Source organism: Maylandia zebra, linkage group LG22 (assembly GCF_041146795.1).
Source record: "Maylandia zebra isolate NMK-2024a linkage group LG22, Mzebra_GT3a, whole genome shotgun sequence".
Lineage (NCBI taxonomy): Eukaryota > Metazoa > Chordata > Actinopteri > Cichliformes > Cichlidae > Maylandia > Maylandia zebra.
The window spans coordinates 38,222,831-38,246,021 of record NC_135187.1 but is presented as its reverse complement, the minus strand read 5'-3'; the positions used below and the strand labels follow the sequence as shown (position 1 = coordinate 38,246,021).

The 23,191-nt window shown below is 45.7% G+C and overlaps 1 protein-coding gene across 2 annotated transcripts; it reads right to left on the bottom strand.

The window, feature by feature from the left end:
• Window positions 1–9: 9 nt before the first annotated feature.
• LOC101487354 (uncharacterized) lies at window positions 10–15,140 on the bottom strand. Of its 2 annotated transcripts, none has more exons than XM_076879726.1 (6): window positions 14,958–15,140; window positions 12,789–14,206; window positions 12,255–12,368; window positions 11,378–11,719; window positions 9,222–9,282; window positions 10–2,487 (listed from the first exon to the last, which is right to left on the bottom strand). In XM_076879726.1, the coding sequence occupies exons 2-6, from the start codon at window positions 12,928–12,930 to the stop codon at window positions 2,424–2,426; spliced, it is 723 nt and encodes a 240-aa protein (XP_076735841.1). In that variant the 5' UTR covers window positions 12,931–14,206; window positions 14,958–15,140; the 3' UTR covers window positions 10–2,423. The 2 variants fall into 2 exon arrangements, with proteins under 2 accessions (XP_076735841.1, XP_076735840.1); XM_076879725.1 differs by having other exon boundaries at window positions 12,789–13,133.
• Window positions 15,141–23,191: the final 8,051 nt, after the last annotated feature.

Genomic DNA, 23,191 nt, shown 5'->3' with positions numbered 1-23,191 from the left:
GCACCAAAGTTCTCTGGTTCACTCATGCATGAGGGAGATCTGGCTGGAGCCAAGTGTCGTCCCACCACTTGACCTCCGTCAGACTCTCAGCCAGACTCCCCAGAGCACTCCTTTTATTGTGGTGACATGAATATGCATTGGGTCATTAACATATAACATCTTACATAGGTATACATGTGAACAAAGAATACTGTGTGTGTGAGGTCAAGATGTGACCCTGTGAAGACTCCCCAAAGCTGGTGCCAGGAGTCTAACAGGTCCATCTAAACAAAAGGCTCTTACACTCAAACAGATATACATGTGTTTGCTATACCATATATCAAGAAAAGATAAAACCTCTCCTAGGGGGTGTGATCTATGCCAGAACACACTCTGTAGAGGAGTGAACGCACTCCCCTCTTCATGCTACACAGAGTTGTTACAGACCTCCTAGGATGAGACATTCTTTCAATCTACAATTGATTATACACTTCTAAGCATATATGAGTAAATGTTTCTAAGCATAAATGACAATCAACAATACAAAACCTAACATTCCCCCCTTTATTGACCTTTATGCTAGAAAAGTTTCCAGTTATGAATACCTCATGTCTGACAGTTTCAATGCCAACATTGTTATACTCAGCATACGTCAAATCACCCTAAATCACTGTAAAAGTACAGAGTTTAACAAAGGTATTAGCGGATATCCCATTCCCCATTGATCTCATCTCATGGCAAACTGCATCCTACAAACAAACAAAGAAATTGTTAATTTAATAGTGAAAATAAGAAGATAACATTTTCAAAAACATCCCATCTTGGTGATGCTTCCTCCGGGTGTGCAATCACATGTCTCTCTGCAGAGTGGTTTGAGTTCTGCAGGGTGTCATAAATGTCTCTTCCAGTTGTTTCCATCACTGTCCATAGGACCAGAGTCCAAATGTATGTAGAATAGACATTCAAACATACCAGTTAGTTTTGTTGTTTGTCAACATGGGTCTCAGCTATTTCCAAAGCTGCAGACCTCATAGGAAACTGCTGTTATCACCACCATAGCTTCTGGTTCCTGTGCTTTTCACAGAATCATGATGTCATCCTTAGACTCCTTCCAACGCTGCTGAAGGTTTAAGGCAGAGCACGTCGTACACCTTAGTTGTCTTCCTCAGCGTCAACATTGAATCTTTCATTGTATTTAAAATCTTGCTGTGGGAAGTCTCCTCTTGATCTCCTGGAAGCTCAGTAGCACAGCTCTCTGTGTGATGTCTGCTGTGCTGAAGATGATCTCTGATCCTCCTGAAGTCTCTCTCCTGGCCTCAGCTCCCATCTTGTGGACGATCCTCTCAGGCACTCCTTTTCGTCATGGATAGTCCTGATTTTGGGCCTGCTGGATCTGTCTCAAAACATTCAGTCAGTCATGTTTGATGAATGTGCGTCTTCTTTATGTAAATGCAGCATGTGTTGTTGAAGAGGACACAAAGTCCCCTTTCTCTGCTAATATCATAGAGTAGTTCTTCCCTGAGAGTTGGTCCAGGAACATATATAGTGTGGGGTATGTTGCCGTGCTGGGTAGATGGGAACAGACATAATAGTCTGTATTTGCCGATTCTGCCTTTGTTCTGTCGTGGATATAACGGTACCAGGCATTATTCATCCATGGAGGGATGTGGTCTTGCATCATGTCTCTTAGGTGAGAGTTGTCATGTGTCCATCCTCTCTGCCTTCCTCCTGGTTCAGCTGATTCCGGCACCAGCTGGGGTCCTGTAAAGGTGAGCGTCGTAGTCAAGGTAACCAAGAGGGTCCACCTTCCCATGGTTGCACACAGGTGCGTCACGCCTCGCACTTGGTTGCCCTAGAGTTGATCAGAGGCTGGAGGTTGAAGTGCGAGCTTACCCTACGGGGGCTCAATCAGCACTCCCCCCTCACCACTGAAACAACCAAGTGTGAGATTTCTCTATTGTGCTGTCTTGGGGGTGCCGGGGTTTCCTGGGACCTCGACCTCTTTGCAGTGGCTCTGATAAATCCAGGAGGGTCTCTCGCTATTTTGCAGGCAGTTGAAATGGTCCTTGCTGTGGCTCCAAGGTCTGATCTCATGATGGGCCCCAACCAGCTTGACCTTTGACCTCAACCACTGCCTGGGCTGTCCGCTATGCCTGGAATGTTTCTCGCGTCTCACTGCTGCACCTGTATTTCAGAAAAACTTCTATTTGGAGAGCATGTCAACAATCATCAAACCACATTCTTTAGTTCAGTGAACTTCACTTATAGGCCATCAAAGCCTCATCTGAACATGTAAATAAACGGTTAATCACACAACTCACTGCAACAATAATAGTAAACATTGTTTAGTGTTAATTCTGGACCCCACCACTTGACGCATGGACACTCTCATGCGTCAACTCATCAAACTCAGATTCCTGTCTGAAAGAAAAAGGGTAGCCAGATCATGTCCCAGGCAACAGCAGGGCATCTCCTCCCCTGGAGCAGCACCACCCTGGACCTATAATCCTGCAATAAAAATGTTAGTGTGTTTTGCATATTAAAAGTCACAAGGGGAAATCAAATAAGGAACAATACACAAAAAGACATGAATACTAAGACTGCTGGGCCAACATGGCCCAGGATCATGACATCACCCCCCCCCCCCCCCCCCCCCAAGGGCCGGCTCCCGACAGCCCAAACCCGAGAACCAAAACACAAGACAAACAGAACAACCCACCCAGGGCGGGAGGCGGGGGACCCGGACGGAGGGAACAAAACCAAACAAAGACGAGGAGCATGAACCAAAACTGAGCCCACAAAGACACAAAAACAGTTCAAAACAGGGAGGCAAATGTCCAAAGAGGTCAGAAGGTCAACCTGGGGGGCGACAGCACAAAAGTTCACAATTCAGCTGTTCCGGGGCCGGAAAAAGTGGCAGTGGCCGGCAGAACAGATCCGGAGGCCGGCCGCGTGGAAGACAGCGGCGGCTACAGAGTGGGTCCGGAGGCCGGCCGCGTGGAAGACGGCGGCAGCTACAGAGCGGGTCCGGAGGCCGGCCGCGTGGAAGACGGCAGCGGCTACAGAGCGGGTCCGGAGGCCGGCCGCGTGGAAGGCAACGGCGGCAATGACGTAGAGACAGGTCAGGGGGCCGACCGTGCGGAAGGCAACGGCGGCGACTCAGGCGAAGGCGGTCTTGGGGCCGACCACGACGGCGATGACGTCTGGCTAGAGGCCCAGAAACTGGCCGACGATGCCGAGGTACCGGATGTACTTTGGACGGGGGTGTAACAACCAGGCGTGGAGGATGAAGGCTCGGAGGCCGGACCAGGCGTTGCAGAAGCAGAGGCTGCGGCTGGACCAGACGACGCAGAAGTAGATGGTGGCTGGACGGGCTCCCCGGGCCCTCCAGCTGACGTGGCTCGAGGCTGAACGGGCCCCTCGGACCCTCCAGCGGAGACAGGAGGCTGAATGGGCCCCTCGGACCCTCCAGCGGAGACAGGAGGCTGAACGGGCCCCTCGGACCCTCCAGCCGACGTGGCGTGAGGCTGAACGGGCCCCTCGGACCCTCCAGCGGAGACAGGAGGCTGAACGGGCCCCTCGGACCCTCCAGCTGACGTGGCGTGAGGCTGAACGGGCCCCTCGGACCCTCCAGCGGAGACAGGAGGCTGAACGGGCCCCTCGGACCCTCCAGCTGACGTGGCGTGAGGCTGGACGGGACCCTCGGACCCTCCAGCTGATGTGGCGTGAAGTGGTGTGCCTGCTGCAGGGTGCTGAAGTGGCACACCCAGGCATTCAGCTACAGATGCAGGATGAGCAGTTATGGAGACCCCTGGCAAAACAGAGAGCTGAGCAGGGGGCTGAGCCGTTACCCTGGCAGAAGAAAGATGCCGCTGACTCTCTGGGGAATTTAATGTAACATCACACGGTTCATTTCCCACCAGATCACCCCTGAAAACATTATTCATTTGGTCACCGTCTGGTTCAGAACCCAGAACAGACATGTCCATGGCAGTCTGGGAGAAAGTGGTGTCGCAGCCAAGTACTAGGTGTGTGTTCCTTTCAGAGGTCTGCCTGTCATTGTCCAAATTCATATTCTCGTTTTCCTTCACAAACATAAAGTCAGAGTCTTTATTCTCAGTATTTGGTTCTTTTAACTCAGAAGCAGAAAAACACAAACTCAGATTGGCTGCCTCACCCTCACCAGAATTACATTGATTAATCTTGAACACACAGGCAGCATCTACCCCATAATATTGCCCAGAGTCAGTAACAGTCTCTGCACCATCTCTAGCGGAAATCTCGCCATTCCTAGCAAGCAAGTTAACTGTTATGGACAAACCCTGTTCGAAAAGTGGACCCCCAAGGCTCTCAGCACAGTTTATTTCCTCTGTCACAGGAAGACAACGTGACGTTTCTTCAGTGTCCACCTGTGACAGGGTTTCAGTCACCAAAGGGGCTAGTTCGACCACATGAGCTGCATTTATAACTGAACCGTTCCTAGAAACATGATTAATCAGTTCACGGCTAGGTTCCTGGACATCCATTAAGTCGGCACAACTGGTCAAAGAAGACACATACACGCTCATTTTGCAGTCATGTGGTGGACTTGTAACCTCATCGGTGTCTGTGCTTACACACACAGTAGTTACACTTCCTTCTGATGGGATGGCTGGCATTAGGTTAACGGCAAGAGTCTGAATAAACTCTTCTGTGATTGGTTTGACAGAGCCATTAGCTTTAGCAGTGACCACATTAGTCACAAACAAATCAAAAGTGATGCTGTCAGAGGGGATTGAAGCCTCATTATGCTCTGACTGACAGGAATCATGCGGCTCGGCCTGGTATTTCGCAGTCTCAGGCCTGCATTCCCCAGCTAGCCCCCCCACCAGAAGCTGACTTAGACAGAGACTCTGAGTCATCTATGAATGGAGGTGCCGCTAACACAGTGTCTAATAGAGCTGTGGCTGCCAGTGGTGGTGCAGACTGTGAGCTTACTATATCAGTAGTACTCCCAACCAACACCCCATCCTGAAATGATTTAGAAGAATCAAAAGAACATGGTTCCAAATTTACGCAAACTGACGGTAAAACATGACCATTAGAGACAGTATCGGAGGCCCAGATCTCAGCTTCAGCATTCCCTGCACCCTGAGGGGTGCTGGAGCTACATGGTTCAGACATGTGTGCCCCATCTTCTTCCGGGGGGCACAATTCACTCTTAGAGTTCAGAGCATAGACCACATTGCCATTACTGTTCTCTTGACCTGGAACACAAAACTCAGGTGAATTGTGCTTGTTGAGTACAGGAGTGAGAGCATCACTCAGAGATCGCTTTGAATTGTTCTCCTCTGGTTTACACAATTCATAACAAGTAGATGAGTCACAAGATGGATGAGCTAAGGAACAGTCAAGTTGATCACCGGGTACAGACAGGGTGTCATTATTAAAGTCACACCGCTCATGACCAGAGGTTATATCACCACCCTTCACACCAAACATGAGTTCGAGATCAATACTTTCATCGTTTAGCAAGAGAATGGGTGGTGTTGAGGAGCACTGGGTCGCTATCGCTCCTCCAGCACATGTAGAAATTGTCTTTATCTCTGGAGCGTCTGCGAACCCTTCATGACAGTCACATTCCAGCAACTCAGGAAGACTTTGAGGCGAAAGATTGTCACTAACCTCTATTATTAACGGAGTCCGAGAGGAAACGAGAGTTCCACCAACCTCCAGCTGCTGCATGGTGATGCGGCGACGTGGATGTCGCCTCTTCCTTGAGGAAACCACTGAGGCTGAAGCATTGGCTGTTGGGGAAGTGAGGGGTGGCAGACCCTGGCAGCTCCGAGGGCCCCCGAGAGCCAGGCGTGTTCCCCGAAAGATGTGCTGACAATCGGGGGTGAGCCACGGCATTCCCCGGAGCTCCTCCTCTACGTGGGTGCAAGCTGCTTGCTGCCGCTCACAGAGGCCGGCCTCCATGATTTCCGTAGTAGGTCTTTCTGAACAACTAAACACAGTTCTGTCGGCTTTGGAGCACAATTCCGCTATAGTTTCCGGCCCCGGCAAATCAATGCTCATCTCCCTCTTCTCCATAGAAGGATCGTGAGGCACAAAAACACAGTCACTCACCGGAGTTAGCGCGGTGCAACAGCGGCGCCGGCGCCGCTTCTTTCTGGTAGCTGGTGCCATGGACGCTGATGCCACCAAAGCAGAGGGTGACGTAGCGGCAATCTCATCCTCTGCCCATATCCTCGCTAAAGGCGAGGCAGGGGAAGTGAAGTCCGAGCGGGGTGGAGAGGGCGAGCGGCTGGTAGGCGATGCAACAGGTGTGAGTTCCTCCTCCAGAATGAGCCAGGGCTTCCACCGGAGCTCGTCCTCCCGATAAGCCCGTAACACCTGCTGCCGCTCTTCCTCACCAAAGTCTATGGCCTCCGTCATCTCCATGCGCTGCGCCGTGTGGCCAGACCGCGGTGAAGACCCGGAAGCCGATGAGGCGCGAGCGGATGGTGTGACGGTGGTGAGCCTCACCGTTCCGACCCTAACTGCGTCTGGCTCGCGAAGCAGCGGGGAAACAGGACAACAGCAGGGCTCTGGCGGCGCAGCCCGCACACTGGGCAGCTGCGGCTGCGGACGGAGTTGGAGAGCGGTGACGAGAAAGTCAACGATCAGCGGGTGTAGTGCCTCCCATAACCAGGGAAATACAGACGCGCATACTCCCACTTGGCGGGCTAACTCCTCCCGTTCCTCCACTCCGGAACACTGCAGCCATTTGCTACATAGCGACTCCACCGTCTGGATGATCCCACTCTCTTGTGTCGCTGGGTCCGGCATGGTCGCGTCGTACTGTCACGGTCGCAGTGGCAGACCGTGTGGAGAGTGTGTTGAGGACCCAGGTGCGAACACAAGTGAGGATACGGGAGTGCACTTAAACAAAAGCGAGCCTTTTATTGTGGCTGATGATCACGAAAGAAACAAACAAGAATGAGGGCAGCACAAGAGCAGGAACTAAACAAACCTAAACTGGGAACAATCTATGCTATGGCTGGGGATACAAAAGACTGGGCATGGAAACACGGAGGGTGGGAACACAGACGACGCGACACAGACTACATGAAACACAGAGACTAAATACACAAGAGGGATGATCAGGGGAAGTGGCCTACCATGGGAGCACAGCTGACACAGATAAACATAACAAGACATGGCAGGAGTAAACAACACTGACGGGAGACTGTCAAAGTAAAACAGGAAGTACACAGAGGTGCAGACCGGAGGAGAGAGAGAGCACGGGCATAGTGGGCTGGGGAAACATGGAATGAAACACAAGGAGGGGAGACGAGGGCTCTCAGATACATAGAGGGGCACACAGGGGATAAAAGTCACAAGGGGAAATCAAATAAGGAACAATACACAAAAAGACATGAATACTAAGACTGCTGGGCCAACATGGCCCAGGATCATGACAATATTAAGCCCGCAGGTTCCCCTCAGGATCCTTTTCCTCCACAATTTTTAAAATAATTTTTCCTAGTATAGAGCAGTATGTCCTTGACATTATTAACAGCAGTCTGACTTCTGGTGTGGTTCCTGCAAATTTCAAAACCTGGCCTTGATCACACAGTTTTAGCTAATTATAGGCTTGTTTCCAAGCTGCCTTTACTTTAGAGAAATTGTTTTTAGTCAACTGAAAGATTTTCTAGATGATAATGGCATCTTTGAGGTTTTTCAGTCAGGTTTTAAAACCCTTCATAGCACAGAATCTGCATTATTAAGGGTTTGTGGGGTGGCTGTAGCTCAGGCGGTAGAGCAGGTCATCTACTGATTGGAAGGTTGGTGATTCAATTCCTGGCTTCTTCTAGTCTGCATGCCAAATATCCTTGGGCAAGATACTAACCCCAAATTGCAGCATCCCACAGGGCTCAATTTTAGGGCCACTGCTCTATTTACTGTATTTATTGCCTCTGGGTTCCATCTTTAGAAGGCATGGGATCTCATTTCATTGTTATGCCAAATTTATTTGCCACTCAAGCAGATGGATGGCATCTCCGTAAAACCTCTCATGACATTCCTAGATGACATTAAAACTTGGTTGGCTCTGAACATTTTTAAATTTTAATGACAAGAAAACAGAAGTGATGGTGTTTGGACCCAGTGGTCCCTGTGAGTCGTCCTCTGTGATTTGGGACGCCTGGAAGTCTATTTTAAACCTGTTGTTTGGTTTTACCACCATTCACCAGTGTGTGAATGGGTGGATGACTGGATGTGTAAAGCGCTTTGGGGTCCTTAGGGACTAGTAAAGTGCTATACAAATACAGGCCATTTACCATTTGCCATTTAAGTTGGACAGTTATTTTAAATTGGACGACCAAATTTGCTTTGCTTAGGCTGCTTCCCCCGCGACCCAGCCTCGGATAAAGCGGATGAAGATGGATGGATGGATGGACAACCAAATTAGAGCAGTGGTGAAGTCTAGTTTTTATTATTTAAGGCAACTGGCAGCAGTAAAATCTTTTCTTTCTAGGAAGCACTTTGAAACAGTGATCCATGCTTTTATTTCTTCCCGCCTGGACGACTGTAACTCACTCTATGTGGGGGTCAGTCAGTTGTTGCTCTTGGGTCTGCAGCAGGTTCAAAATGCGGCTGCACGACTCCTAACAGGAACTTGTAAAAGAGAGCATATAAGCCCTGTCTTAGCCTCACTGCACTGGCTGCCTGTGTCTTTTAGAGTTCATTTTAAAATTCTCATGTTTGTTTTTAAATGCTTTTACAATCTTGCCCCGCCTTACCTCTCTGAGCTTCTTCATCCCCACATACCCTGTCGGTCTCTCAGGTCAGCTGACCAGCTGCTCCTGGAGGTACCGAGATCCAGGAGGAAGCTCAGAGGGGACAGGGCCTTCTCTATTGTGGTTTCAAAATTATGGAATAATTTGCCCTGCACGTTAGAGAAGCCTCTTAACTGTCCACTTTTAAATCACGTCTTAAAACCACTTTTATTCTTTGGCTTTTAAACTCAGTGAGACTTAGTTTCTCTAATGAATTATTTTACTTTGTATTTTATTTGGCTTTTATTTATATCTTATGTCATTTTGTTATTTAGTTCCAATGTACAGAACTTTGTGTCAGCTGTGATTGTTTCAAAGTGTTTTTTAAGTAAATATGATGATGATGATGTGAACATGTGTCCACAGAGGGGAAGGAGTCAAACATCATGACTGTGAGAATCATTCATGACAAACCTTCAGATAAACTCACTGAACACTTACTTTTCTTCAGTGTCGAGGGTTCTCCTCTCAGACAAGCCTGTGATGATTTTCCACCAGGTCTCTGCAGAGGACAAACACAGCAGTGACATCATCAACATGAGAGTGATGAAGAACAGCTGAGGTCAGATCCATAATCTCAGGTGGAAACACACACTTCGGCTGTGTCCCAATTCAGGGTCTGCAGCCTTAAAGGCCACATTTTAAGGCCGATTACATCAGAAACGCGACGAAGGCTGTCCCAATTCAAAGGCTGCTCGAAATGCGTCCTTCATTGCCCTGAATTTTAAGGATGGGTCTGTGTATCCTTCGTTGCCCACCATAGCCCAGACTTCATAGCGCGGCGGTGGGTGTGGATAATTTTGCCGGAAAAAAAACGTGCATGGCTGAAGCAGGGCGGCCGAAGAGTAAACTTTCAAAAGTAAGTACTGAATATTATGTCACTTATTTATGTGCAAATGTTTAATAATGAAGAACATTAAAACATTGCTGTTGGCCACATGTCGGCAAAGTTATGTGACATTAGTGATGTTTGTGGGGCAACCGTAGCTCAGGGGGTTGGGAAGCGTATCTGTAACCAGAAGGTCGCCGGTTCGATCCCCGGGCTCTCTGTCCTGGTCGTTGTGTCCTTGGGCAAGACACTTTACCCTACCGCCTACTGGTGCTGGCCAGAGGGGCCGATGGCGCGATATGGCAGCCTCGCTTCTGTCAGTCTGCCCCAGGGCAGCTGTGGCTACAACCGTAGCTGCCTCCACCAGTGTGTGAATGCGAGAGTGAATGAATAGTGGCTTTGGGTGCCTTGAAAAGCGCTATATAAATCCAATCCATTATTATTATTTGTACTAACTTGGTTTTAAAGCCTTTACTTTAAAATATACGCCGTTCAATAGTCGACCTTAATCTTACAGAGAATGTGATGATTTTGTGGATAATTAAAGTCATATATCCACAAACACATCAAGCTGAAAGTGTGGAGCCTGTGGAGACGGCTTATGGTTGAGAAATGAACATTCAATGCACGGGCGACAGATCTGGTTGACATTCCTGCTGTCAGCATGCCAATTGCACGCTCCCTCATTGCTTGTGGCATCTGTGGCATTTTGCTGTGAGACAAAACTGCACATTCCAGGGTGGCCTTTTGTTGTGGGCAGTCTGAGGTACACCTGTGCACTACTCATGATGTCAGATCAGCATCCTGATGTGGCACACCTGTGAGGTGGGATGGATTATCTCAATATAGCAGATGTGCCCACTACCACACATTTGGACTGATTTGTGACCACTGTTTGGGAGGGATGGTTATATTGTGTATCTGGAATGAATTTTAGGTCTCTACGTCCATCCCATGGGGAATGGGAGCAGTAACAAAGGTGCTGCGTTTATATTTTTGTTGAGTGTATATTATAATAATCTGACAATAACTATAATATTGGCCAAATTATATTTACATTACCAAAGTGAAATGACTTTAGTCTCATGAACAACATTAACTAATTGTTATTTACTAGCTTAAACTGACTGTTCAGTACAGAAATGAAGCCCAACTATCATGTTTTACAGTCCCGTGGTCTCAGCCACAGATATTCAACTGATCAAAGTGATGTCATTAAAAAAATGAATGAACAAAAAATATTTTTTCTCCTTCATTTCTTTCAAACAATGCTGTATGAAACGTTTCTCGTGGTTAGTATCATGGTTGCTAGGCAACCTGAGCAGCATGATGAAGGCCAGACCGTCCCATTTCACAAGCCTCTCACTTCCGGCTTTAGCGGTCTTTGAGTACGTGGCCCTTGTGACCCGTTAGGGCTGCGTACTCTAAGGCTGCAGACCCTGAATTGGGACACAGCCGTCCTCCTTCATCTTACCCAGCATCCTTCACTCACTCACTCTGATCCGTTTTCTGTGTACCTCTCCACTTCCTGTGTTTCCTTCACAATAAATGCAGCAACCAAACAGATTCTAAAGTGTTTCTGTGAATGTCAGTGACTGATCAGAGTCTGTGAGAAGTTCGGCATAATATTAATAATAGTAATAATATCACAGGTGCGTGCAGGTTAATGTGGATGAGCAGTGTTATGACGGTGACTGTGTGTGACTGCAGTGACACTTCATTTTCTGTTTGTCTCAGCTCAGTCTACCTCACAGTCTGTCATACTGACCTTTGACCCACAGCACCACTACTGTCATTTTAATGGGTTTTCCATCCTGGCCGTAGACGACAAACAAGTAAACACCTCCATCATCACAGCGAGGCTTCATCAGAGTCAGGGTGAAGTCTCCTTCAGTCAGCTGATCCATCTGTACACGACCTTTATAAACAGGACCAGACTCGAGCTTCCACTGACCCGTCTGATCCTTCACACACTCACAGATCTCTCCATGTTCGGGTTGTTCACGTGTCCACTTCACTCTGACAGCAGCAGGCGGAACTTCACTCTTATTCCAGAGCAGTTTGATATACTCCGCCCCCTCTGTCACCTTCTCTGCTTTCAGCATGGAGACTGAGAGAAGAGAGCAGAGCTGTGACACTGAACATGAGCTCACTTGTTACAGTACCTGTGTGAGCCTGAAACAATGAGCTGATACATTCACCTCCATCATGTAAAAAGGCTGTTACCATGACAACACCTCAGCTGTCTCTATGGATTACACACTGACAGCTGCCATCCATCAGCGTAACAGTCTGTGACTAAAGGTCACACAGACTACATATTTTAACAGAAAGTTCACATTTAGTTTAAAATGAGCTCTTATTTTGTTATTTTTCTTTGTGTTCTGTGTTTTTTTATTTTATTTTGAAAGCTTCCTGTGTTCTTCCACACACCTCTGCGCTTAACATAGTTCAGAGGTGTGTGGACAGCTGATGGAACATCCTCAGCATCATCAGTTATTAGTTTCAGGGATGTTTGGAACCTGCTGCTGTTTGTGGCTGATTCCAGATCAGCAGTTTAAGGACGTGTGAGGTAAAAGGTTGCAGACATCAGCATTAACATACTGGAGGTGAAGGTCAGTGAAGTTACTGTGTCACACACTAACCTGCTCTGTTCTTTACTTTATTATTTGCATGGTACACGAGGGCACCAAAGATAACAGCCAGGAGGAGCACAGGAACCACGAATGCCACAGCTATGGGCCAGCGGGGAGGAGGTTCTGTAACACAAACACAAGATCATCCAACATGTTCAATGACATGATTACATGAATCTGTTATTAATATTTTACCTGTGTTACTCAGAGCATCATCAGGTTACTCTGTGGTAAGAACTGAACCACAGGCCGCAGGGTTCAGACACTGTAAAACTCTCTGAGTTTAAACTCTGAGGTTTCGGCCTCACAGAGTGATGTTAGTTTAAAGTTAATGAGGTTCAGTCTGAGCACAAACACACATAAAAGACTAAAGGTCTGTGAAACCAGATGACCTCAGAGCACACACCTTATTATTAGAGCAGATAGGAACCTCTGTGACAGAAACACTCACATCTCACTTTACTTTAACTGAACATGTTCATGCATGAAGTCTGTGTGGACCTCAGGACCTCTGCAGTTGACCTCTGACCTTTGTCCACTCACCTGAGACCTTCAGCTGCACATGGATCTCCTTCAGATTGTCTCCAGTCTTGCGGGCGGTGCAGGTATAGGTTCCACTGTCAGAGACTGTGGGGTTCCTCAGAGTGAGGCTGAGGTCTCCAGTCTGCAGAGCGGTGGCTCTCATTGATGTTCAACCGAGGTAACGAAGGTTTTGGTTTGTAAGATCGTCACTGCTCTGCACACGCTTGTGGACCATTGGGATCGTGAACTCATCACGGTTCCACACCACAGCTGTGGAGTCACTGGAAACATCAGCTGGTACCTGACAGGGCAGCAGGACAAACTCCGCCCCCTCATACACCTGCACCCTAGATGCATGCTGGGAAACTGAGGAGAGAAAGAAACAGCTTTCAGCAGTTATGTGAGCTTTGTGTTGGACATGAACACAGAACCAGCAGAGTGGCCTTTTTAACCTGTTTGGACTCAAACCTGAACACTCAGTCAAACAACACTCAGACCACGTTACATGAAACACACTGATGATGATGATGTTCCTTGAAGCAGAATCTGTGAGCTCCATTAAGCCCACACATTTTAGTCATATGATGCAGTCATGTGACCAATTAAACTAAGATAGTGGAGGGCATTATACAGCAGTTGTTTTGTTTGACAGCCCTGTTAAAGATTAATATTAGTCTGTACGTGCTCCAGAGAGCTTTTCTTCAAATTCTTTAATTCTCACTCACTTTTGCAACTTTGTACTTTTGTGTTACTTGCAGAAACAACTCCACCTCATTGTTAGTCCATTTAAAAAACTCGGTGCTTTTCAAAGAGACTTTTCAACAGTCGCAAAGTAAATAAACGGCAGACAGAAATGAGGCAGGCCTAATCTTCTTGCGTTTCACGCATGCGCAGTACTGGAACATAAGCGCTTTCAATGTGGACGCGCAACTCTGTGAAAACGACTGAAAACGCTAGTGTGGATGCAGAGCGTTTTCAGACGAAAACGCTGTTTTCAAATCTATCCGGGCTAGTGTGGACGTAGCCTTAGTCTAAGGAGCGTGGAAAGAAAAGTGGCTGGACTTCTTTACGTTTCTTGTGACCGACATCTGTTTGACCTCGGCTTGTTTGATTAGGTAGAGGATCATTAGGGGGTCCATGTCCCTCTTGGGGGGACACTCCCCTAGGGCTTAAATCTGGGACCCTCGACCAATTGATCGTAGAACTGAAGAAGCTTCTTGGATGACAGGTGAAATGTCTTCAAGCAACTTAAAGAAGTCCAGTCTCTCCCAAGCTCCTTAGATTCAGTGGGCTGGTTTCAGTCATTATGCCAATCCACTGTTTATAAGGTTGGGGAAATCTGCAGTCAGCTGAGACCGAAGATGTCACCTGGATCAGTGATGAAATGTTTCTCCCACTGAAAAGATCCAGATGAACAGAATCAACCTTTTGGGATTTACCTACATGGATCATTGAGAATAAGAACAAGACAAATTTGTTATTAATAATTACTGACTGATTTAAAATGTCCTTAAATTATTTTCCAGTATATTTCTAAACCCTGAACAATCCATTCATTCAGCTAACCTGCATTCATATTTAAACTAATTTGGTTCTGTACTTCAGATTTATAGTAACTATTTAAAACAACCATAACTTCACTAAACCATAAATGCAGTAAACCACTGTAAAAACTAAAATTTGAGATTCTCCAAACTTGTTTCTGTTTCTTGTCAGTGTGGCTCAGCTTACAGTCCTGTTACCAAACAAGTTTTATTGACAGTCCTGATCTGTGGATTCTTGTCACGCATCACTGACAGACAGACACGCGGAAGCATCCTGCCCTCAGCATGCGCACTAACTTTGTCAAAAACTGCATCAATCTTAGTAATAATATGATCTATTTTACGGCAAAATACGGAAGTTTGTTCAAATTTAATGTTTACGGCACAGCAGAGTCTCAGCTGCTCGTTATTCGAGGTTTGTGTGTCGAGTGTCAGCGCGATTACGTTCAGACACGTCAAAATGAAAGTAAACTTAAGATGACTCCATTGAATCCATTTCCCTGTCTCACCTTTACCCGTGTGCCTACATTTACTCTACACTGTCACGCTGACTTTCAAAGACACTGCAGTAAAGTACACAGTGTAAAACTCCCCACATCTCTCCCCGCAACCAGCAGGTTTATTCACATAGGTACGCGCAGCTTACCTGTACAGTCCAGATGTCGCAACAAACAGAAGAGAAACACAGAGAACGGTGATTTTAACATCCTCTCCTTCTCTTCTGCGACACTTTAACTGTTTTAGTTTCCTGGTCAAACTTCCTTTGCTGATAAAGGACATCAGCAGCTATTTAGAGCTGGTACGTTCACCTCAGAGTTTTCTTAGTGGCACTCCCTCCACCTGTAAAAGGTGCTGTGCAGAAGTCGTTGCAGGAAAACCTTTTGCAGCGGATGAACTCGCTCTACCTGTCAGTTTAGTTTAACCGGATTTCTGTGATTGTTCAGAATGTGTGTTGGGTTACACCTAAATAATAACACAGATTGTCTTATATATATATATTTATATGAGACAGTGATTCAGAACATCATTGTACTGGTAACCAGCTGTTTTTAACAGTCATGGTATTAGATTATTAGATTATTGTTAGATAATCATTAGAGAATCACACGTGATCAGCTTATCACGACCAAAGTAACTGACTTTAAATGTTAGTATTATAAAAGCTGTCGGCATTAAAAATAGACATAACAGTGATATTGTGAATAGCAGCGTATCAACAGCAGTATATCAGCGTATCTTTTATTTTGATAACTAAATATAATCATAAAAAAGTTTATGATGTGTTTAAATGTTCAAAAATGCACAATAATGGTTCAAATACAGAGAGAAACTATTTAAAATGTGTTCACATATTCGAAGTTGTATTGTTTACGCTTTAAGTGGAAGAGGTTGTATTCATACAAATGCGTGTAATGCACAGCTGGAGTGGCCAACGGACATAATGGGCATTTGCGTGGTGGGCTGGTGTTTTTTTTTTTTAATGGTATAAACGATGCTGGATTGGCCAATTGGTCCCAATCGACTCTGGGCTGGACCCATTACAGCCGAGGAGGTGTTCCACCTTTGGGCAACAGCTTTGAAAGCAATCTTATCGCAGACAAACAGAAGAAAGGGAATCGTCCTGCATTCAGAGAAAATATTACACATTTCGTATTGAGCTGAAAAGAAATACAGTTTGTCCCGTCCTTCAGCTAGAATGGAAAAAGACACAAAGGTGGAGTTATTCTGGTTCTTTACGCTGCGGCTGCCTCTCCTTCTCTCATTCTCTCCCCTTCCCTCTCCTGTTGCTACTTCAATCATGAAACTGATCAATGATCAGCTGATCGGCTTTTCTCTCTTGTTTGTTTATCGCCCACTTTGCACCAGAAAGAGGAAACCAGCGGATGGCCAGGATTACTGAAATTGGAGACTCGGCTTCGCACCCTTCATTCACCTGTAGCTAGCCAGGCCCCTGTAGCTGGTGCAGCCAAAGATAGCGTAGGCCCCGCTAGCTGTTCCCCGGCAGACCCCAAGCAGCTGGGGAAAGAGGGCGGCTAGGGGGATGGTGAGGAGGAAGCATAGTCCTAAACAGAAGCCCCACCAACCTGTTCATGTGTCTAACCATTTTTCACCAATCGGTGACACACCCGCCGGGGGTCAAACTCTGGTAATTGGTGATTCTGTTCTCAGACATGTGAAACTAGAGACATAGTCAATTGTCTTCCAGGGGCCAGAGCAGGCGACATTGAAGGAAATTTAAAACTGCTGGCTAAGGGTAAACGTAAATACAGTAAAATCATAATTCACGTCGGCAGTAATGACACCCGGTTACGCCAATCGGAGGTCACTAAAATCAATATTGAATCGGTGTGCAACTTTGCCAAAACAATGTCGGACTCTGTAGTTTTCTCTGGTCCCCTCCCCAATCAGACCAGGAGTGACATGTTTAGCTGCATGTTCTCCTTAAATTGCTGGCTGTCTGAGTGGTGTCCCAGAAATGATGTGGGCTTCATAGATAATTGGCAAACCTTCTGATGGAAACCTGGTCTTGTTAGGAGAGACGGCATCCATCACACTTTGGATGGAGCAGCTCTCATTTCTAGAAATATGGACAAATTTATTAAACCCCCAAAATATGACTATCCAGAGTTGGGACCAGGAAGCAGAGTTGCAGTCTTACACGCCTCTCTGCAGCTTCTCTCCTCCTGCTACCCCCCCAAAAACCCATCTCCATAGAGACTGTGTCAGCTTCCAAAAAGACGAAAAACAAACTAAAAACCAGCAACAAACAACTTAAACATAAACAATTACAAAGAAAGAACAATACAGTATCCACATCTGAACCAAAGAGTAAAACAGTGAAATGTGGATTATTAAATATTAGGTCTCTCTCCTCCAAGTCTGTTAGTACATGACTGAATAATTGATCAACAAATCGATTTACTCTGCCGTACAGAAACCTGGTTGCAGCAGGATGATTATGTTAGTTTAAATGAATCAACACCCCTGAGTCAGTCTTAGTTTGACATTGTTGCACATTCTTGTCTCATATACGCTGAGTGAACTGTGGAGCACAACACTAACTAATAGTGCTGTCAATTCTGTCAATAAAAGCGTTGTTTTCCATGCATACTCTTCACCCCTGTGTGCTGTCTCCATCTGAGTCCATACGTCTTAGCCGTGACAGTGATGTGTGTGGTTTAGACTCACAGCCTTCTTATTGATATTTTGAAGTGCCCTTCATTATTTTCTTTAATTGGCATGTACTAAAGCTCTGGTGGCTCCAGCCATAGTTTTATGCCTCTATCCTGCATGTTTACCTTTAGGAGTTTGTTTTATTGGAGCTCTCAAAGCAATAGTTGATGATTTTACCTCAGCGTTTGTCCACAATCAGCCAACCTAGTTGATAGGATAACTAATCTCTTTATTTTTGTGAGACCGTTAGATTTCCAGAGACATAAGAGTTTGTTAGCACCGTTAGTTTCCATCCTTCTATTTACTTCACCAGAGACACTGGTTTAGGTTTTCAGATCGAGAGCGTTTATCCCAAATGTGATGTTTCTGTATTGTATGTACGGTCGGCAAGGTCAGTCTCTTAATTGCCCCTTGGGGATAAATAAAGTCTTCTGAATCTGAATTGCTATACCGTCTCTTTTTTATTCTTTGTTTAGCCTGTTTTAATGTGCATGGGGTAATCCTGGATCACCACTGCGCCTAGTCCCTGACTAGCCTCTCAATCGAACAAGGTCCTGCACCCACAAAATGGAGAGAAAGATCTGACACCGTTACTTGTTATGCTGTTATTAACACATTGACTATGTGTTAATAGACCTCTCTGCACTGTACGAACAACCTGCCACTGAACATAACAGAGACACTGATGATGCTTCAAACACTCCAACACACATGCACATCTGTACAAAATCAGTCGTAGAGACTTTGTGTTATAAATCAGACACAGACACACAGTTTCTGTGTGCCTGTGTCTGCCTTTTATGTTGATATTAACAGAATATCTTGTGTATGACAGCCAGCTTTCAGGTTAGAAGCTGTAAAACGACATAATCCAGCTACTTTTTGTTCAGCAGCTTTACCAAAGAGATTTCTGATGAAGATACACTCATGCTAGCAAAGGTGAGCTCAGCTAATGACTCTACAAGAAGCTGAAGGCAGAAAAACCCTTTAAGATGTTTGATTGCTCATACACAGCCCAGCAGAGGTTGGAGTCATTTAAAGAATTCACCTTCAGCAGCTACACATCAAAGTTATGAACACATGAATCCAGGAACACTCAAGAACATCCACCATGAAAGCAAACACAACTTCATCGTAAAACAGCCTCTGCAGCTCAGAAGGCATGCTCAGTGGTGATAATAGCAGTAACATCATCACACTTTTCATCCAATTGCTGCAAACGTTGACCTCCATCACGCTGGGTCATCTCCATGGAAACAGGTTGTTTGTTCCGTGTCTTCCTGCTACAGCAGATGGACAGCAGCAGACCAGTGGAGATGCAGTACAGACAGAAGACCACTAGATGGCAGAAGAGTCTAAGCACAGACTCAGAAAAAAGAAGTGGAGGACCTAAAGGAGAAAGACATAGAGGAAGAGTCAAGAGACTCAAAGCCTTGACTTATGTTTCTAATGTCAAATTAATTTACAAAATTCATTACTTTTTCAAGAAATGTGTACATCTGGGATGTGTTACAGATTGTTTATCTGAATCTATCCATCCATCACCGATTCTGTTCATAATTTTCTAAGGACAGGATTTCTAGGTGCAGCCAAGTGGCGGAGGGATTTCAGTTACGTGGCCTCAGAATCTCATCTCTACCCCAAGTGGAGGAGTTTAAGCATCTCGGAGTCTTGTTCACGAGTGATGGGAGAAGGGAGCCGGAGATCGACAGACGGATTGGTGCTGTGGCCGCAGTGATGCAGACACTGCACAGGTCCGTCGTGGTGAAGAGAGAGCTGAGCGAAAAAGCAAAGCTCTCAATTTACTGGTCAATCTACGTCTCTACCCTCACCTATGGCCACGAGCTGTGGGTAGTGACCAAAAGAACGAGATCGCGGATACAAGCGGCAGAAATGAGCTTCCTCCGAAGGGTGGCTGGCCTCTCCCTTAGAGATAGGGTGAGAAGTTCAGCCATCCGGGAGGGGCTCAGAGTAGAGCAGCTGCTGCTCCACATCGAAAGGAGCCAGCTGAGGTGGTTCGGGCATCTGACAAGCATGCCTCCTGGGCGCCACCTGGGTGAGGTGTTCTGGGCATGTCCCACCAGGAGGAGGCCCGAGGCAGACCCAGGACACGCTGGAGAGATTATATCTCTCGGCTGGCCTGGGAACGCCTTGGTGAAGATGGAACTTCTTTTCTTTCCAAGCTCCTTACACCACAATGAACTGGATGACTGAGAACCGTCACAGACACATAACCAGAAAAATAATTGAATGTTTTTACTGTCACTCACCTATAGAAAAAATAAAAAAAAACCTCACCAGCAGCACACACACACCTGCAACAGAAGGACAGGGGTCACTAAAGGTGAGAGATCACTAAAGTTCACCAAAGGTCAGAGGTCATGATGAGGACAGACAGGTGTAGGAATATCAGCTCACCTGCAGCAGTCAGCAGAAACAGGCCTGAAAACAAAGAACATACTGATCAGAGATCAAATTTTCACATGACCAAAGAGAACCATTCATACTGCAGTGATTGGTTACTGTTCCCACACATCAATAATCCACAGCGCCCTCCAGTGGTGGAAACACAGATGATACGTGAAGAAACATGAACGAGACTCACAGAAGAGGGAGACGCTCCGTCTCAGACAGCCGTCACCACCACACCTCCACAGGTCTTCTCCCCGAGCTCCTACATTACACAGAGTCTCATCAGCACAGGAGGAGTTCCTAATAAATTAACTAATAATTTATGGCAAAAGGGTGGGATTAAATAGGTGTCTACTTCTTCCCACTCCCGTTCAACATGTAAATGAATCAGAACGGTAGCAATATTGAAATGTATTGACTTTTGTATAGAATTTTTTCACCCTCTTATTTTCTTTACTAAATGTACCTGAATATTTTTTTTTACATGTTTGAAATAAATTAACAAACAAACAAACAATCATCATCTTCATCAGCACAGGAGGAGCTCTCCACTGACGTTAATTAAACCACCGCAAAAGCACCAAAGGAGGAAACAACTCACTGAGGATTATTAAACATTAGGTCTCTCTCCTCCAAGTCTCTGTTAGTACATGATTTTATAAATGATCAACAAATCGATTTACTCTGCCTTACAGAAACCTGGTCACAGCAGGATGATTATGTTAGTTTAAATGAAGCAGCTGAGTCATTCTAACTACCAGAAACCTCGATTTCTCAAAATGTAAAAGAACCATGTTAATGACAGACCAACTCTTGTTCTTACATATATCATAAAAACTGAGCAGTATTCCCTAAAAAACCTCTTTTTTCTTATCATTATCTGGCCTTATTTTCATACACTAAATTATATAAAGGTGCTGTGTTCCGTTGGAGGTTTCTTCCTGGGAGTTTTTCCTCCCACTGGGAGTCAAATGATTGTTGGGATTTCACTGTATGTATTATTGTAGGGTCTACCTTACAATATAAAGCACCTTCAGGAGACAGTTGTTGGGATTTGATGCTGTGGAAATAAAACTGAATTGAATCAAATTGTTTAATTCAAATATACAGTTCATTCTAAATGAATTTTTTAAAGTGACAGGACTTTTACTTCTGTCCAGGTTTATCACCTTTTATTTCCCTGCAGAAGAACAGAACTCCACCCACAACTAGAATCAGGAGAACCACAGAGACGAGACTTGCTACAACTGTGACCAGGAGAGACGGAGGAGGGGGGGGGGGGAGGCTGGGTGGTGAATGGAAAGAGTAAAAAAAAGAGGAGAGTTTACAGGAGGAGAGGAGGGAGATGGTGTTTGAGGAAGATGAGGATCTGCAGGAGAGATGATGAAGATGATCCAGTCACTTTATTATCAGCTCAGCAGATTAATTCATGGCTTTAAACAGGAAGTGATGTCAGTGATCTGACCTCTGACCCTCAGAAAGCTCTGAGGAGACTTTCCACCGTCATCAGTAGAGCACCAGTAGAGGCCTTCATCAGACTGCTGGATGTTAGTGATGCTGTGCTCTCGTTTAGGACCAACAGAACTTCCTTTGATGGAGAAATAACCCTGAACTGTGCCACCATTCCTTTGTCTGCAGCGCAGTGTGACATCACTTCCTGTCCTCACAGGAAGTGCAGGAACCTCAAGGATAAGATGTTTTTCTGACCAATGGAGACAAACAGAGTTAATGAGAGTAGAGTCATATCCAGATGCTGTACCAGCAGATGGAGCAGTGAGTTTGTGTACCAGTTACAGTGATGTTGATCTGATCACTCCTCTGTCCAGAACTGGTTTCACACCAGTAACTTGCAGAGTCTGGCTCGGAGATGTCTGAGAGGATGCAGGTGTAACTTTTAAACTCCCCAAAGCCTGCAGCTGCTCCACAGTCCTCAGTAAGTCCTCCTCTGGTCCTCTTCACTGTCCATCCATCAACTATCTGTCCATCATCAACACAAGTCAGATACACTGAAGAAGGTCCACTGAAGAACTGCTGAAGGTTTGGGCTGACAGACAGAGACACTGGAGGACACACACACACACACACACACACACACACACACACACACACACAGAATAAATGTATTCGTGTTGTTGTTGGAGTCTCACTGAATGTTTTCACTTCCACCAACTCACCTGCAGAAACAGTCAGTGCAGACTGCAGCAGCACACACACACCTGTAACAGGAGGACAGAGGTCACTGAGGGTCAGAGGTCACTAACAGGCAGACCACAGTTGGGACCCAGAACCTGTTACACAAGGGTCCAAAGACAAAACTAAACCAGATTTTTAAACGTGCATTCAACTAATGTGACTAACGTGGACCTGAAGACGCACCTGCAACCATTGTTTACACACAGAGAGAGACTTTAAGATCTGTGACACAAACATTATATTAGTACATGACTTAATAATTGATCAACAAATTGATTCACTCTGCCTTACAGAAACCTGGTTGCAGCAGGATGATTATGTTAGTTTAAATGAATCAACACCCCCGAGTCATTCTAACTACCAGAAATCTCGAAGCACAGGCCGAGGGGGAGGTGTGGCAGCAATTTTTCCACACCATCCTATTAATTAACGAAAGACCAAGACAGACTTTCATTTGAAAGCCTGATGCTTAGCCTCGTCCACCCCAGCTGTAAAACTCAGAAACCAGTCTTACTTGTTATCATCTATCATCCACCTGGGCCTTACACTGAGTTTCTCTCTGATTTCTCTGACTTTTTATCTGATTTAGTTCTGAGCTCAGATAAAATAATTATTGTGGGTGATTTTAACATCAATGTAGATGCTAAAAATGACAGCCTCAACATGGCATTTAATCTGTTATTAGACTCAACTGGCTTCTCTCAAAATGTAAAAGAACCCACCCACCACTTTAATCACACTCTAGATCTTGCAGGACTGCAGGAATGTCTTAAAGACATAAAGACCTGGATGGCCGCTAACTCTCTGCTTCTTAATTCAGATCAAACTGAGGTTATTGTACTCGGCCCTGAAAATCTTAGAAATATGGTATCTAACCAGATTCTTACTCTGGATGGCATTACCTTGGCCTCCAGGAACACTGTGAGGAACCTTGGAGTCATTTTTGACCAGGACATGTCCTTCAACGCACATATTAAACTAATATGTAAGACTGCTTTCTTCCATTTGTGCAACATCTCTAAAGTTAGAAATATCCTGTCTCAGAGTGACGCTGAAAAACTAGTTCATGCATTTATTACTTCCAGGCTGGACGACTGTAAT